Source organism: Taudactylus pleione, unplaced genomic scaffold, assembly GCF_031769625.1.
Source record: "Taudactylus pleione unplaced genomic scaffold, aTauple2 ptg000281l, whole genome shotgun sequence".
NCBI lineage: Eukaryota > Metazoa > Chordata > Amphibia > Anura > Myobatrachidae > Taudactylus > Taudactylus pleione.
The window spans coordinates 837,762-855,628 of NW_028284683.1; the positions used below are offsets into that span (position 1 = coordinate 837,762).

The 17,867-nt window shown below is 47.1% G+C and overlaps 1 protein-coding gene across 1 annotated transcript in view; it reads right to left on the bottom strand.

The window, feature by feature from the left end:
* The window catches only part of DNAH1 (dynein axonemal heavy chain 1), a 106,487-nt gene that overhangs the window by 11,848 nt on the left and 76,772 nt on the right, over positions 1 to 17,867 (bottom strand). The window contains exons 49-64 of the mRNA XM_088482037.1: positions 15,368 to 15,503; positions 14,998 to 15,206; positions 14,728 to 14,899; positions 13,745 to 13,936; positions 12,881 to 12,991; positions 7,708 to 7,893; positions 7,233 to 7,424; positions 6,981 to 7,148; positions 6,487 to 6,678; positions 6,199 to 6,330; positions 5,983 to 6,108; positions 5,452 to 5,571; positions 4,921 to 5,070; positions 1,503 to 1,663; positions 404 to 629; positions 131 to 326 (exon numbers count right to left, since the gene is read on the bottom strand). Of these exons, the coding sequence (XP_088338163.1) occupies positions 131 to 326; positions 404 to 629; positions 1,503 to 1,663; positions 4,921 to 5,070; positions 5,452 to 5,571; positions 5,983 to 6,108; positions 6,199 to 6,330; positions 6,487 to 6,678; positions 6,981 to 7,148; positions 7,233 to 7,424; positions 7,708 to 7,893; positions 12,881 to 12,991; positions 13,745 to 13,936; positions 14,728 to 14,899; positions 14,998 to 15,206; positions 15,368 to 15,503 (2,669 nt within the window). The remainder of the gene's footprint in view (positions 1 to 130; positions 327 to 403; positions 630 to 1,502; positions 1,664 to 4,920; positions 5,071 to 5,451; positions 5,572 to 5,982; positions 6,109 to 6,198; positions 6,331 to 6,486; positions 6,679 to 6,980; positions 7,149 to 7,232; positions 7,425 to 7,707; positions 7,894 to 12,880; positions 12,992 to 13,744; positions 13,937 to 14,727; positions 14,900 to 14,997; positions 15,207 to 15,367; positions 15,504 to 17,867) is intronic.

The following is a 17,867-nucleotide window of genomic DNA, read 5'->3' on the forward strand; positions in this document are numbered from 1 at the left end:
AGAGTGTTGCAGCTGACAAAAGTCTCCCGTGTTTCAGCAATGCTGTGCGTGTTAAAACTCAGGCAATCTCGGACCAGACACGATTCTTAGTAAATTTACCCCAGAGACACTAGGACTGAACACAACATACCTGCTCTCTCAGAGTTGGCAATGGCAGCAGTAAAAATCCCAAGAAACCACTCCAGCGAGTACTGGTACATGGGATCTACATTGGACAAATCCGAAACACAGAAGAACAGTATCTGTGTCCTGACCGCCACAGGAACGTACTGGCTTCGGGTGCTGTCTATGTCCCTTTCGGTTTGCTCTGCCACTAGCACTTTTGCCTGCGAAAAACAGAAAATCATAAGACAACAGAACCGACGCTGAGAACCCGGGAGCCACGGGCCTGTGCTCTACTCACCTTGATCTCACCAGCTTTCACCTTGGAAGCCTCTAGCACTTTGATAAGATCCACGTCATCCACGGGATTGCCCTGCGAGGAGCTGAGGCGCAGGAGAATCTGGTCTTCGATTTCCTTCAGCTCTTGGCGCATTTTAGCATTGGATAAAATCAGCTGATTCTTGGCTTCTTCCAAGTCCGGTCGCTCCTCTGCCACTACTTGACCGAGGAGCTGATCCTCCAGGCCGCTGCGTGGACATTAATCGTAATGACACAGAAGACTACAAATGTTACTGATGTATCGGTTTATAAGATTGGGACAGAGTATGAATATTAGTAACCGCTGCATTCAGATGATAACAGTAACATTTAATACAAAATATTAGCAGTAAATAATGATTAGTAAATGAATGCGCCCATGGGTGGTACAGACCTATATAAGAATTACTGCCTGATTTTTCACTGAATGATTTCCGTGACCTCCCATGAGCATTATCGTTTATTGTTTATAGAGTCAGGGAATTTACAAATTCTATTACAAAAGTCTGAAACTCTGCACACCGAGGCCCCGATTCAGAATCGTGCGCAATTCGTTCTCTTTGCGTGCCTAGAAATATGGTTTTCCGTCTATGTCGACCACGTCTATGTAGCCGCACCGCTCCTATAAATCCGCTTGTGAAAGTAGCTCCAGTTACACCAGCTCCATCCTTGGTGGAAGAGATGGCGGCTCTCTGCGTACACTCACCTCTGAAAAGCCCGAAATTCCATCTATGCGCCCACAACACTTATCCTACGTGTGACCACCCAGTTACTGCCCAGTTACTGCCCACTAAGCTGCAAGTGGAGATACGGCTGTCACGTGTATGACTCTGAATCGCCCGTGCAGAGCCGACTTGCGTGCAACGCTAAATCAGGCGCTCACTGTCTCAGCGCACTCTTTTGGGCCCTTTTACAGAGATCCAATCAGTGTATCGGACAGCGCATGTATCCTGCCTCCTGGTGAAGACTTTGGACATCAGACCTGACGAACCACGTGGTGTTAGTGGGTAGATTCCTAACAACTGGTGCAGGCTGTAACCTCAGGAATTAGACGCCAAGCAAAGATGGTGAACGTCTGTTACCTGGGGGAAAGAGTGAAGTTGATGAGTGTGACTTTGGTGCAGATTTCAGGAGGATAATGAGGGTTTGGCAGCTTGGTTGTGATATACATCCTGAAATCCTCATGATAAGGAATGACGGCATCACCGAGACGCAGAACGGTGCTCCCTTGCTGCTTGTATGTCTGCAACAAAATCAAACGGGAGATAGTGATGGACTAATGACTGCTCAATGAGAGATGGTTAGATAGTGATGGACTAATGACTGCTCAATGAGAGATGGTTAGATAGTGATGGACTAATGACTGCTCAATGAGAGATGGTTAGATAGTGATGGACTAATGACTGCTCAATGAGAGATGGTTAGATAGTGATGGACTAATGGCTGCTCAATGAGAGATGGTTAGATAGTGATGGACTAATGACTGCTCAATGAGAGATGGTTAGCTAGTGATGGACTAATGACTGCTCAATGAGAGATGGTTAGACAGTGATGGACTAATGACTGCTCAATGAGAGATGGTTAGACAGTGATGGACTAATGACTGCTCAATGAGAGATGGTTAGACAGTGATGGACTAATGACTGCTCAATGAGAGATGGTTAGATAGTGATGGACTAATGACTGCTCTATGAGAGATGGTTAGATAGTGATGGACTAATGACTGCTCAATGAGAGATGGATAAACAGTGATGGACTAATGACTGCTCAATGAGAGATGGTTAGATAGTGATGGACTAATGACTGCTCAATGAGAGATGGCTAAACAGTGATGGACTAATGACTGCTCAATGAGAGATGGTTAGACAGTGATAGACTAATGACTGCTCAATGAGAGATGGATAAACAGTGATGGACTAATGACTGCTCAATGAGAGATGGTTAGATAGTGATGGACTAATGACTGCTCAATGAGAGATGGTTAGACAGTGATGGACTAATGACTGCTCAATGAGAGATGGATAAACAGTGATGGACTAATGACTGCTCAATGAGAGATGGTTAGATAGTGATGGACTAATGACTGCTCAATGAGAGATGGTTAGATAGTGATGGACTAATGACTGCTCAATGAGAGATGGCTAAACAGTGATGGACTAATGACTGCTCAATGAGAGATTGTTAGATAGTGATGGCCTAATGACTGCTCAATGAGAGATGGTTAGATAGTGATGGACTAATGACTGCTCAATGAGAGATGGTTAGATAGTGATGGACTAATGACTGTTCAATGAGAGATGGTTAGATAGTGATGGACTAATGACTGCTCAATGAGAGATGGTTAGATAGTGATGGACTAATGACTGCTCAATGAGAGATGGTTAGACAGTGATGGACTAATGGCTGCTCAATGAGAGATGGTTAGATAGTGATGGACTAATGACTGCTCAATGAGAGATGGTTAGATAGTGATGGACTAATGACTGCTCAATGAGAGATGGTTAGACAGTGATGGACTAATGACTGCTCAATGAGAGATGGTTAGATAGTGATGGACTAATGATTGCTCAATAAGAGATGGTTAGATAGTGATGGACTAATGACTGCTCAATGAGAGATGGTTAGACAGTGATGGACTAATGACTGCTCAATGAGAGATGGTTAGATAGTGATGGACTAATGACTGCTCAATGAGAGATGGTTAGATAGTGATGGACTAATGACTGCTCAATGAGAGATGGTTAGATAGTGATGGGCTGCTCAATGAGAGATGGTTAGTTAGTGATGGACTAATGACTGCTCAATGAGAGATGGTTAGATAGTGATGGACTAATGGCTGCTCAATGAGAGATGGTTAGATAGTGATGGACTAATGACTGCTCAATGAGAGATGGTTAGATAGTGATGGACTAATGACTGCTCAATGAGAGATGGTTAGATAGTGATGGGCTGCTCAATGAGAGATGGTTAGTTAGTGATGGACTAATGACTGCTCAATGAGAGATGGTTAGATAGTGATGGACTAATGGCTGCTCAATGAGAGATGGTTAGATAGTGATGGACTAATGACTGCTCAATGATAGATGGTTAGACAGTGATGGACTAATGACTGCGCAATGACGGATGGTTAGATAGTGATGGACTAATGACTGCTCAATGAGAGATGGTTAGATAGTGATGGACTAATGACTGCTCAATGAGAGATGGTTAGACAGTGATGGACTAATGACTGCTCAATGAGAGATGGTTAGTTAGTGATGGACTAATGACTGCTCAATGAGAGATGGTTAGATAGTGATGGACTAATGGCTGCTCAATGAGAGATGGTTAGATAGTGATGGACTAATGACTGCTCAATGAGAGATGGTTAGATAGTGATGGACTAATGACTGCTCAATGAGAGATGGTTAGATAGTGATGGGCTGCTCAATGAGAGATGGTTAGTTAGTGATGGACTAATGACTGCTCAATGAGAGATGGTTAGATAGTGATGGACTAATGGCTGCTCAATGAGAGATGGTTAGATAGTGATGGACTAATGACTGCTCAATGATAGATGGTTAGACAGTGATGGACTAATGACTGCGCAATGACGGATGGTTAGATAGTGATGGACTAATGACTGCTCAATGAGAGATGGTTAGATAGTGATGGACTAATGACTGCTCAATGAGAGATGGTTAGACAGTGATGGACTAATGACTGCTCAATGAGAGATGGTTAGTTAGTGATGGACTAATGACTGCTCAATGAGAGATGGTTAGATAGTGATGGACTAATGGCTGCTCAATGAGAGATGGTTAGATAGTGATGGACTAATGACTGCTCAATGAGAGATGGTTAGATAGTGATGGACTAATGACTGCTCAATGAGAGATGGTTAGATAGTGATGGGCTGCTCAATGAGAGATGGTTAGTTAGTGATGGACTAATGACTGCTCAATGAGAGATGGTTAGATAGTGATGGACTAATGGCTGCTCAATGAGAGATGGTTAGATAGTGATGGACTAATGACTGCTCAATGATAGATGGTTAGACAGTGATGGACTAATGACTGCGCAATGACGGATGGTTAGATAGTGATGGACTAATGACTGCTCAATGAGAGATGGTTAGATAGTGATGGACTAATGACTGCTCAATGAGAGATGGTTAGACAGTGATGGACTAATGACTGCTCAATGAGAGATGGTTAGATAGTGATGGACTAATGACTGCTCTATGAGAGATGGTTAGATAGTGATGGACTAATGACTGCTCAATGAGAGATGGTTAGATAGTGATGGACTAATGACTGCTCAATGAGAGATGGTTAGATAGTGATGGACTAATGACTGCTCAATGAGAGATGGTTAGATAGTGATGGACTAATGACTGCTCAATGAGAAATGGTTAGATAGTGATGGACTAATGACTGCTCAATGAGAGATGGTTAGATAGTGATGGACTAATGACTGCTCAATGAGAGATGGCAACAACCAGACTTAACGTCTCCTCACTTGTTTCAGCAATACAGGTTCTAGGGCAGGATCCAGCTCTTCTCCTACATTTTCCAGCATAAATGGCTTTCCAAAGCGAATAGCATTTTCCAAACTGCGCAAGACGTCACGGTCACTGAGCTTTACCACATCCAAACCGTTGTCTTTCTCCTGTCGGGGGTAGAGACACCAAATTGTAAATGTGTATATAGCGCTCTGCACTTCTAAGGTGTCTATTTACTAAGCAGTGTTAGGAGACAAAGTGAAAAGTGATAAGGTGCCAGCCAATCAGCTCCTAACTGCCATGTCACAGGCTGTGTTTGAAAAGTGACAGTTGGGAGGTGATTGGCTGGTACCTTATCTCATTTCACTTTGTCTCCTAACACTGCTTAGTTAATAGACCCCTCAGTCTTCGTTTGTCCACTTTCATCCGTTACATACGGACCCGCTTCTGCCGGTCTAGACTAGGCAAGTGCTACAAGCCTGGATAGCGTGAGGCAGATTACAATGTGTCACTCAGTAACCTGTCCACGAGTCAACCGGTCAACTCACCAAGTTTTTGATCCATCTGTTGGCCTGTCCTTGTGGGTCGATGAAATGAGACCATCGCTGAGAGTACTGTGCTATCACCCCGTTCTCCACAGACAGGGTATCATTTGGAAGTCCTGAAATCTGAGGTGGAATATTAAGGGACAAGTACATAATTCTTTTCTCCACCATCACACCACGGCTGATCCAGCGTGAGCTAAGAGGGATTGAACGCTCTTTACTGCAAAGTTCCCTCTGTACTTACAGACTAGGCACATCGGCTCAAACCAGCAGAATAGAACCCCACAAATTCACTAAATCGAGTCCCTTTTGGTGGACAATCGATCAGTATTCCAGTTACAAGCGGCCAAAAGTTTTCTGCTCAAGCAATATGTTATTTAACAGTCTCTCTTTACATAGGGGCTCACTGGGCACCATTGATGTGTGAGTATATGTGTAAAAGTGTATGCGGGTGTGGGTACAGGTGCCTAACTAAGGGGGTTGTCTAATCTCATCTACATCTTACGGGAAACCGCAGAGACTCTTCTATCTCACCTGCCAGGAACGGATTTTCACAGGGTCTCCCAGTGTCCCAATCAGGGAGGGCTCCTGCGTGCACGGTACATTTAGGTCCTTCAGAGTCTTCGTCCACTGTTCAAACAGCGATGTCCGATACTGGCCCTGCGGAGGTAGAAACCATGATGCCGTAGACACGCAGCACATTACATAGTCATATCACCTAAAGATATCTGGTCTATAACGGGCTCTCACCGTGAAGGGTCCTAGATACGCCAAGAAACCGGCACAAAGCAGCAGATCTCCGGTGACATTAACCAAGAGCTTCTCCAAGTTGAGGACTGTGTCTTGCCAGCGCTGACGTTCATCAGCCAGCCCGGTGATCAGCTACCATAGGAAGAGAGACAACCGGATGAGCAAGGAACGACACAGAAGAATATAGAAGAGATATAAACGCGACAAGTAAACAATAGACACGGTGTGAATAAGAGGAGGAAGTAGGTGGTAAACGGAGGAAGGCGAACGCATGGCGGCTTCATCTACCTTATCGGCGCGGATGAGTTTCTGCTCGCACTGCTCACATTTCTGTTCCAGCTCCTCCCTCTTGGACACGCAGTCGCGGTACTTTGCCTGTAAGGTGGCGATTCCCTCTTCCACTTCATTTAGAGACGCTTTGGCCTTGTCCAGGATTTTCTGGGTGACTGCTAAATCCTCCTGACCCTCTCGCAGTGCTTGCTAGAGGGGAGAGGTAAGAAGGTCGTCTAGCTGCGTACTGTGACGTGATTGTGTCAATGTGACTGATCATGTAAATCTCAGACTGTGCTGTATATTGTACTGTGAGAGAGGACAGCAGGTAATGTATGTAACAGGGGTGTTGCACTACATACATGTACAGCAATTTTGTGGGCTAAGCCAGCGTCATTACTCAGGCACAAAGTGACGGGTACCTAGAGCACGGATAGGCTGCGTTCTTGTGAGTATATACAGCCAACTCCTGTCCCCCATGTCCCACTGGAGTTGCGGCTTTCGGTACTTACTCGCTTGGGTTCCACTGCTCGTGCCACAAAGTGGTATTTATGCATAGCTCGTACCCACTGACAGATAGAGGTACAGGCCTTCGATACTCGGGCGATAGCCACGGGCTGGAACTCCTCGTTATCAATGTGGGGCTGGATGGCTTTTATAACAGCATCTGGAATATTGTCCTGGCGGCAGGAGGAGAAAGCGGTCAGCGGGTCATGAGATCATTATCCTCTGCACCCCTGAGAACACACAATAGGGATTCTTACCTTGTCAAAATTGAAAAGCCCATCCAGGAACTTGCTGGGGTCTTGCAGAAGCCCCTTCCCTGGCTCCCAGTAGTCATCTATTCTACTTCCAGGCTTGTCTCCAGCCACTCTCCTTGGTTTGATTCCTTTCATTATGCAGACGGCTTCAATTACAAGTTTTACTCCCTCCGGAGGGCGCTGCATTGCCCTAACCTACAGAACGGACATCATGGGGGAACATAATACACATCATTATTTTTCTCTATCCATTGCCTTCAGGTCTTCACAGATGTGCACAGAGCACTTGTTCCTCGATCTCTTTCCCAGCAACCCTGTGACCTAACCCCATGGTCACCAATCTCTGCATTACCTATACAGGAGGCTTCTGTATTGGGGGCTCTACAACACAATACGGCTGAATGATCCATATTGTGTCCAGCCATAATTCATGCCCTGTCTCCACATGTGTCTAGACTCCCGCCCCAGGTTCCCCCACCTCTGTGACATCGTTCCTGTTCAGAGATTTCAGACTGGCGAGAGCAGCGTCCAGAGCAGGAAGTGCCTCATCCAGGTCCTTCTGGGCATCTTCTGCAATTTCCTGAGCCTTGCCAGCCTTCTCCGTGGCCTTAGCTTCCTCCACCTGCACCGAGGCCCTGGTGGCTTCAGCAACCACTGTGTCTTTCTGAAAGAACAAGACAGTTCTCAGTCCTGGATGCCACGGGCCAATGGCAGAAAAATATGGGGATAGAGAACACACAGGGGCGGCATGGCGGATAGAGAACACACTGAATGAGCATGGGAATAGAGAACACAAAGGGGGGGACATGAGGGACAGAGAACATACAGAGGGAACATGGGGAATTGTGAACACATGGGGCATGAAGGATAGAGAACACACAGGTGGGAATGAGGGATAGAGAACACATAGGGGGGAATGAAGGATAGAGAACACACAGGGGGACATGAGGGATAGAGAACACACAGGTGGGAATGAGGGATAGAGAACACACAGGTGGGAATGAGGGATAGAGAACACATAGGGGGGAATGAAGGATAGAGAACACACAGGGGGGCATGAGGGATAGAGAACACATAGGGGGGGAATGAAGGATAGAGAACACACGGGGGCATGAGGGATAGAGAACACATAGGGGGGGAATGAAGGATAGAGAACACACAGGGGGGCATGAGGGATAGAGAACACACAGGTGGGAATGAGGGATAGAGAACACAGGTGGGAATGAGGGATAGAGAACACACAGGGGGGCATGAAGGATAGAGAACACACAGGGGGGGAATGAGGGATAGAGAACACACAGGTGGGAATGAGGGATAGAGAACACACAGGGGGGGAATGAGGGATAGAGAACACACAGGGGGGGAATGAGGGATAGAGAACACACAGGTGGGAATGAGGGATAGAGAACACACAGGTGGGAATGAGGGATAGAGAACACACAGGTGGGAATGAAAGATAGAGAACACATAGGGGGGAATGAAGGATAGAGAACACACAGGTGGGAATGAGGGATAGAGAACACATAGGGGGGAATGAGGGATAGAGAACACATAGGGGGGAATGAAGGATAGAGAACACATAGGGGGGAATGAGGGATAGAGAACACACAGGTGGGAATGAGGGATAGAGAACACACAGGTGGGAATGAGGGATAGAGAACACATAGGGGGGAATGAAGGATAGAGAACACATAGAGGGGAATGAAGGATAGAGAACACACGGGGGCATGAAGGATAGAGAACACACAGGTGGGAATGAGGGATAGAGAACACAGGTGGGAATGAGGGATAGAGAACACACAGGGGGGCATGAGGGATAGAGAACACACAGGTGGGAATAAGGGATAGAGAACATACAGGTGGGAATGAAGGATAGAGAACACACAGGTGGGAATGAGGGATAGAGAACACATTAGGGGGAATGAAGGATAGAGAACACATAGAGGGGAATGAAGGATAGAGAACACACAGGGGGGCATGAGGGATAGAGAAAACACAGGTGGGAATGAGGGATAGAGAACACACAGGTGGGAATGAGGGATAGAGAACACACAGGGGGGCATGAGGGATAGAGAACACACAGGTGGGAATGAGGGATAGAGAACACACAGGTGGGAATGAGGGATAGAGAACACACAGGTGGGAATGAGGGATAGAGAACACAGGTGGGAATGAGGGATAGAGAACACATAGGGGGGAATGAAGGATAGAGAACACACAGGTGGGAATGAGGGATAGAGAACACATAGGGGGGAATGAGGGATAGAGAACACACAGGTGGGAATGAGGGATAGAGAACACATAGGGGGGAATGAAGGATAGAGAACACACAGGTGGGAATGAGGGATAGAGAACACACAGGTGGGAATGAGGGATAGAGAACACATAGGGGGGGAATGAGGGATAGAGAACACATAGGGGGGGAATGAGGGATAGAGAACACATAGGGGGGGAATGAGGGATAGAGAACACATAGGGGGGGAATGAGGGATAGAGAACACATAGAGGGGAATGAAGGATAGAGAACACATAGGGGAGGAATGAAGGATAGAGAACACACAGGTGGGAATGAGGGATAGAGAACACATAGGGGGGGAATGAAGGATAGAGAACATATAGGGGGGGAATGAAGGATAGAGAACACACAGGGGGGCATGAGGGATAGAAAACACATAGGGGGGGAATGAAGGATAGAGAACACACAGGTGGGAATGAGGGATAGAGAACACACAGGTGTGAATGAAGGATAGAGAACACACAGGGGGGAATGAGGGATAGCGAACACACAGGTGGGAATGAGGGATAGAGAACACACAGGTGTGAATGAAGGATAGAGAACACACAGGGGGGAATGAGGGATAGCGAACACACAGGTGGGAATGAGGGATAGAGAACACACAGGTGGGAATGAAGGATAGAGAACACACAGGGGGGAATGAAGGATAGCGAACACACAGGTGGGAATGAGGGATAGAGAACACACAGGTGTGAATGAAGGATAGAGAACACACAGGGGGGAATGAGGGATAGCGAACACACAGGTGGGAATGAGGGATAGAGAACACACAGGTGGGAATGAAGGATAGAGAACACACAGGGGGGAATGAAGGATAGAGAACACACAGGTGGGAATGAGGGATAGAGAACACATAGGGGGGGAATGAAGGATAGAGAACACAGGGGGGCATGAGGGATAGAGGGCCTGATTCAGAGCCGCTCGTAAGCGGCCGCTCGTTCGCTCCGAGCGATGTTCGCACAACTGCGTATGGGTTTTAGTACGCATGCGCGAACCAGTCAGTGTGATCGAAAATCGTGTGCTCGCAAAATAGCGAATGCCTGATAATTTGAGTGACAGGATGAGGCGTTTGTGGGTGGTAACAGGGGAAGGTGCTTGAAAACGGGGAGTGGAGATCCGAACGCAGGCGTGCCAAACGGTCAAAACGAGCGTTTAATGGGTGTGCATAATTAACAAAGCAGCGTCATCGACCACGTCAGTTGGGTGTCTTTTAGCCAGAACTGCTCGCATGATTGCGGTAGGAAAATGCAACCACAAGAATAGCGAGCAGTTCATACGCCTTTCGATGTACTCGATTAATCTAATAAATAGCGGAGATGACGTAGGATGCGAGCGGCCAGGGGGCGTTTTTTACAAAATAACGTCTGCATGTTTTGTTCGCTCGTTCAGACATAGAGGCGTCAACAGACCGCAAAGAGCGAACGGTCAATTTAAATAGCCGGCCCCTTTTTCTGAACGAGCGAGCGCAAATAGCGTCCGGCTCTGAATCAGGCCCAGAGAACACACAGGGGCATGAGGGATAGAGAACACATAGGGGGAAATGAAGGATAGAGAACACACAGGGGGGCATGAGGGATAGAGAACACACAGGGGCATGGGGGATAGAGCACAGATGGGCATGAAGGATAGAGAACACACAGGGGGGCATGAGGGATAGAGAACACACAGGGGCATGGGGGATAGAGCACAGATGGGCATGAAGGATAGAGAACACACAGGGGGGCATGAGGGATAGCGAACACACAGGTGGGAATGAGGGATAGAGAACACACAGGGGGGAATGAAGGATAGAGAACACACAGGTGGGAATGAGGGATAGAGAACACATAGGGGGGGAATGAAGGATAGAGAACACAGGGGGGCATGAGGGATAGAGGGCCTGATTCAGAGCCGCTCGTAAGCGGCCGCTCGTTCGCTCCGAGCGATGTTCGCACAACTGCGTATGGGTTTTAGTACGCATGCGCGAACCAGTCAGTGTGATCGAAAATCGTGTGCTCGCAAAATAGCGAATGCCTGATAATTTGAGTGACAGGATGAGGCGTTTGTGGGTGGTAACAGGGGAAGGTACTTGAAAACGGGGAGTGGAGATCCGAACGCAGGCGTGCCAAACGGTCAAAACGGGCGTTTAATGGGTGTGCATAATTAACAAAGCAGCGTCATCGACCACGTCAGTTGGGTGTCTTTTAGCCAGAACTGCTCGCATGATTGCGGTAGGAAAATGCAACCACAAGAATAGCGAGCAGTTCATACGCCTTTCGATGTACTCGATTAATCTAATAAATAGCGGAGATGACGTAGGATGCGAGCGGCCAGGGGGCGTTTTTTACAAAATAACGTCTGCATGTTTTGTTCGCTCGTTCAGACATAGAGGCGTCAACAGACCGCAAAGAGCGAACGGTCAATTTAAATAGCCGGCCCCTTTTTCTGAACGAGCGAGCGCAAATAGCGTCCGGCTCTGAATCAGGCCCAGAGAACACACAGGGGCATGAGGGATAGAGAACACATAGGGGGAAATGAAGGATAGAGAACACACAGGGGGGCATGAGGGATAGAGAACACACAGGGGCATGGGGGATAGAGCACAGATGGGCATGAAGGATAGAGAACACACAGGGGGGCATGAGGGATAGAGAACACACAGGGGCATGGGGGATAGAGCACAGATGGGCATGAAGGATAGAGAACACACAGGGGGGCATGAGGGATAGAGAACACACAGGGGCATGGGGGATAGAGCACAGATGGGCATGAAGGATAGAGAACACACAGCGGGGCATGAGGGATAGAGAACACACAGGGGCATGGGGGATAGAGCACAGATGGGCATGAAGGATAGAGAACACACAGGGGGGCATGAAGGATAGAGAACACACAGGGAGGCATGAGGGATAGAGAACACACAGGGGCGGCATTGGGGTTAGAGAACACATAGGGGGAACATGGGGGATAGAGAACACATGGGCGCATGGGGGATAAAACACCTAGAAGGGGATGGGAGTAGAGAACACACATGGGGATAGAGAACACACGCAGGTATGGGGATAGAGAACACACAGGGAGGGCATGGGGGGATAAAACACATAAAAGGGACATGGAAATAAAGAACACACAGAGGGATAGAGAACACACACGGAGGGAATGGGGGGATAGAACACATAAAAGGGACATGGAAATACAGAACACACAGTGGGATAGAGAACACACACGGTGGGCATGGGTGGATAGAGAACATAAAAGGGACATGGAAATACAGAACACACAGAGGGATAGAGAACACATACATGGGGGATAGAGTACACACACTTAAAATGCTTTTAGATACAGAAATCACAGTGCAGAATAAGAAATAAGGCACCTCGATCTTTTGCATAGTGGTGACGGTGTCCCGTGCAGCCTCTTCCAGCAGAGGGCGCATTATCTCCAGCTCCTCCTGCATCTTGGCGACATCCTCGGCAGTGTGAAGAAGCTGTGAGGATACAGATTGGATAAGATGTGAGAGGTGTGGAAAGATGGGTCAAGGACGGCCGAGTGACAACGCAGATGGACAATCCCAATGATGGATTCTATCACGGCGTGGAGAGGAGTCGTGTGACACAAGTGGACGTACAAAAGATAAAATTGATGTGTAAAATGTAGGGATGAGCGGGTTCGGTTCCCTGAGAACCGAACCCACCCGAACTTCGGGGATCCGGGGCGATCCGAGCCCAAGCTCGGATCTCCCTGTCTGCCCCGGATCCCTCTCCCGAGGCAAAACCTCGAGATCTGCTGTCGGATCTCGAGGTTTTGCCTCGAGCGGGCCATTTAAAAAAAAAATGCCTTTGCCTTTAATGGGCAAAGTGCTGATTGGCTGACAGAGCCGTCTGTCACGGCTCTCAGCCAATCAGCATTATGGTGCTCATTTGCATGTAGCACGGACTCGTGAAAAAAGGCCCATTTATGTGATTTTAGCGTTTTTTTTTTATTTTTTAAGAAAAAATCCAGATCCAAAACACAAAACCCAGAACCCAAAACACGGAAGGGTGGTTTTGGCAAAACCAATCCGGATCCAAAACACGAAGAAAGATCCAGATCCAAAACCAAAACACGAAAAGTGTCCGGTGCACACCCCTAGTAAAATGTGACAAACTGGTCAAAGAGAGAGAATAATGAGAGATAGAAAGAACTTGGAAATAGATGGAGAAAAGCTGCCGTTGGTCCTGTCAGTAGAGAACCTCCTCACCTTGTCCAGGCCACTCTTCATCCTGTCCTTGGCGGTCTGGATCTCCAGCAGCTTCTTACCAACCAGGTTTGAGTAGATGCCGAGCAGCTCCAGGTAACTCTTGGGTGTGATGTAATTGTGCCGGGAAAGCTCCGCCAGGTACTGCTTGGACTTTACAGCGACGGACTGGTGCATCTCCACACACATCTGGATCTGTAGGATGGACGGTGGTCACTGTCAGCAAATGCAGCGGAGACTTAATGCCCAAGGGGCTGATTTTTGTATACGCATTCATAGCCGCTTTCAAGTACGTCCTCCTTACTACCCTATGCTAAATCACGCATCCGCTCGTGTATACCGAATATCCGCGCATCTGCATGTGGAAGACTGGCCCACCCACCATTTTACCATCTAGTATCGCCACTTGCACCCACCCAATGCTGGGCGCGATAAATCCGTCTGAGGCAGGTGAATGAATGCCCATGCCACCCCTACAAGACGGATCAGCTCTGCGCAATCGTATGGGATGTGGTCCAGTTACCCCCCACCCCAGAAACACCCATTTCACGTGGTTCGTCAGCAGACAAGTCCGCACTTCTCTCTGTCCGTGAGCGAATGCATTGGTCGGCACATGGGCAGTCGGTGATTTCTTTCTCCAGCGCACGCGAAGTATGCAGATATCCGCGGGACCCATTCACATTAACACTAGTGTCCGACTCGGAATCAGGGCCGAACTGTGTAAGACGCGTTGTGTAGCGTTTTGCATCATCTGACAGGAGGAGTTGGTCGGATCGGAGTAACGCCTCGCAAAGTGCGTGGACATCAACGGCTCTAACTCATCTACTCACAAACAAAAATAAGAGATGTGATCTTTCGGGTCAGGATTATTTTTATGAGACTCCAGGGGCGGAGAGGGAGCATTCTGTTCCACGCTTTCGAAGAAGACGCCTTGAACTTTATACAAAATGGCTTTATAACGTGTATATCCATCCTCACAAACCCACCATGCCTTGAACAACGGATTGTCTGGACTCAAGCTCCGGAATCTCCGTCAGGAAAGAGGAGGCCACGGATTGCAGGGCCTCCGCCGGCCACTCATCAAACCAATCGATGGTGCAGCAAGTCACCAAGGATGGGAACTGTCTCAGACGGGAGCGGAACACCTCCCCTATCGGACTGTAAGACAAGAACACAGAGATGATGGTGGCATCTAACGCAACGTAACGGATCATCTGAAGATGCTGAAGGTGGGGGACCTGTGTCGGTGAACGTACCTCATACACAGCACCATGTGAATGTTGCCCCTCACTCGGCGGGTGTAGGCAGCCATTAAGTTGGCTTTGGTTGGCTGCTGCCCCATGTCTTGTACAACCGGCTTCATGGCGGTGACAATCTGATCCTGCTCATCGGGGCCGTACACGTTTGGGACGTCGCCGGAATTCAGGATGTTGTTTATGTCTTCGAGAAATGACTCGTTCTTTATCTTCAGAGACACCGAGAGGGGAAATGCTACTGAGTGCAGGTAATGACTGGTATAATATAATAAATTAGTTTATAGGCAATGGTATAATATGACTAAATTAAATGTAGCGTAGCATGGAGTACACCTGGTATCCAATGATCCGTGTGCGCGGGGGTATGTACCTGGGTGTCGGTGAAGAGGAAGGTGATGGGCGTGTTCTGTAGACCAGCTTTTAGCAGGATGACCTTTATGTCTTCTCGCCACTCAGGTAACCCATAGTTTTTGGACAATTCAATCTGGAAACATTCATACTCTGTCCTGAGAAGTTATCGGACAAAGAAACAGTAAATCGTGCACTGACACCAGGTGAAATATCAGACTTTCAGTATATAAAAAGCTAAATAAACTGGACCTAATCTGGCAGAGAGGCGATCAAAGAACCACTATACCTGGAATACAAGTTGGTTTGCTGTCGGGATGAGGACTACCTTCCGGTTTATATAAAGCAGTTGCTAATATCATTCACAAATATACATGTAACAGTTCATTACAACTGAAGATATTTGATATAAAGTTGTAATCACGTGTACCGGGGGATGGGGTACCTATACTTTCTGCCAGCAATCTTAGGGCGGTATTCAATAAGTTTTGCACCCGCAATAAAGTTCTGCCTGCCGGACTTTTCGTCTACATCGCGTCTTTTGGCAGCGGAAACTTATCGTACGCGTCCCCGCTGTTCGCCGTATTCAATTCCAAAAGATGCGAAAACGGCGACAAGTGAAGTCAGAACAGGTGGAAAGTGATGTCAGAATCGGGGAAATCAGTCTGAACCCCCCAAAAAGATGCAGAAACATTGGGGATCAATGTAGTAGTCCCCGATTGGTCCTAATAAAACTGTTTGGGGTACTTAAGTTGGTACAATTGCCTCTAACTAGCGTCTTTTGCACAAGTGGTGAAGAATGGCATAAAGCAGGATTTTTATAGAAAAAATAGGTAATCCTGGCAAATTTGGGGTACCTGAAAATGGGTGCTAGTATATTTTAAAGTCGCTAAAGTGAACTTTTAAAAAACGTGAAAAACGCACCTGCTGCGAACACCTGTAATCCCAAAAACACCTGACCCATCCTTGCAGACCCCAAGAAGTCTATTTCACTACTTTTTATGCCTGTACCCTTACTTTGTAGTTTTTCGCCAACAAAATGAAAGTAATTTTTTGGGGTGTTCCTCACTTTTTTTTGGCTGTCCCAAAGGTTCTGAGGGGTTTCCCCACCTTTTCTCCTGCTATTCAGAGGCAAATCTTTTTTGCCCATTACATTGCCTTGACTTTCCGCATACAAGGAAAGTGTTTGGATTTGAATACGGAGAAAAGTTTCCGACTAGCAAAAAGTTGCAATCGGCGATACTTTATCACGGATCCTGGCTTTTCGCTTCTAATTGAATACGGCCCTTAGTGAGAGTTCGCTACTCACCTTTTAAAGAAAATGTGAGATAACAGAGAACAATAGCTTGGATTCAGCTGATATTGGTGATAGACCATAATACGGCTGAAATTCTGCTGAAATATGGGAACTGTTACATAGATGTTTGTGTTATGTAATTAGCAGCTTTTTCTTATATAAGACAGTTTAGGTCTCATTTACTGTTAGGAGCGAAGCAAAAAAACCCCAAACAAACATGAGCGATTGCTGCAACGCAGGGAAAAACACATTAAATGTGCTGAAGATTCAGGGAGGGGGATTATTCTAGCTCAACTCTTAGGGCCGTATTCAATTTGAGGCGAAAAGTCCGTATCCTCGATACTTTTTCGCCGATGACGTCATTTTCGCCTGTTTTGCTTTTACCCCGTATTCAATTTGAAAGACTTTCCGCCTATGCAATGGACCCGGCGAAAAAGTTTCGGCTATGAACAGCAGGCGGAAAACAGTGCAGAATTGGGGATTTGGGGTGCAACGTTGCAGGAACCCCCGTGCAGCCTTCAGACTGTCCCCCAAAGGTAAACTGTGTCAAAAAAAATAAAAAAAAAAACAGTTAAGGACACCCCAAAAAATCACTTTGAAAAAGGGGCCCAAAAAAAATTTTTTGTAGTATAAAGTTAAAAACTAGTGAACTTGACTCTCGGGGGTCCCCAAGTACGCCCCAGGTGTTTTTTCATTGCAGGTGCTTGCGGCACGATTTTTTAAACTTCACTTTAACAACTTTTAAATATGCTGACCCCCATTTTCAAGTACCCCAAATTTGCTGGGATAAGTTATTTTCAGGAAAAAATACCTCCTGAATACTATTCTGCACCACTTATACAAAAACGCTATTTAGCAGCTATTAAGGCCATTTAAAAACACCAATTACCTTCAGCAAGCCAAATCGGGGGGTACCATAGCTAACCCCCATGTCAGAGCATCTTTTGGGGGGTGTCAGGCTGATTTCCCCAAATCTGACAGTACTTTCCGCCTTTTCAGGTTTCGCCGGGTCCCGTTTTTGCGTACTTCCATATTGAATACGGGGTAAAGCGGGCACGCGCGCAATACTTTTTCGCCTACAAAACAGGCGAAAAGTCTGGGACGCGAAAAAGTATCACGGCTCGGCTCAAATTGATTACGGCTATTAGTCACGGTGTAATAATAATATGTGCGTGTTACATACAGAAGCAGCCGGTACGTTCCCAGCACACAGCCAGACAACATA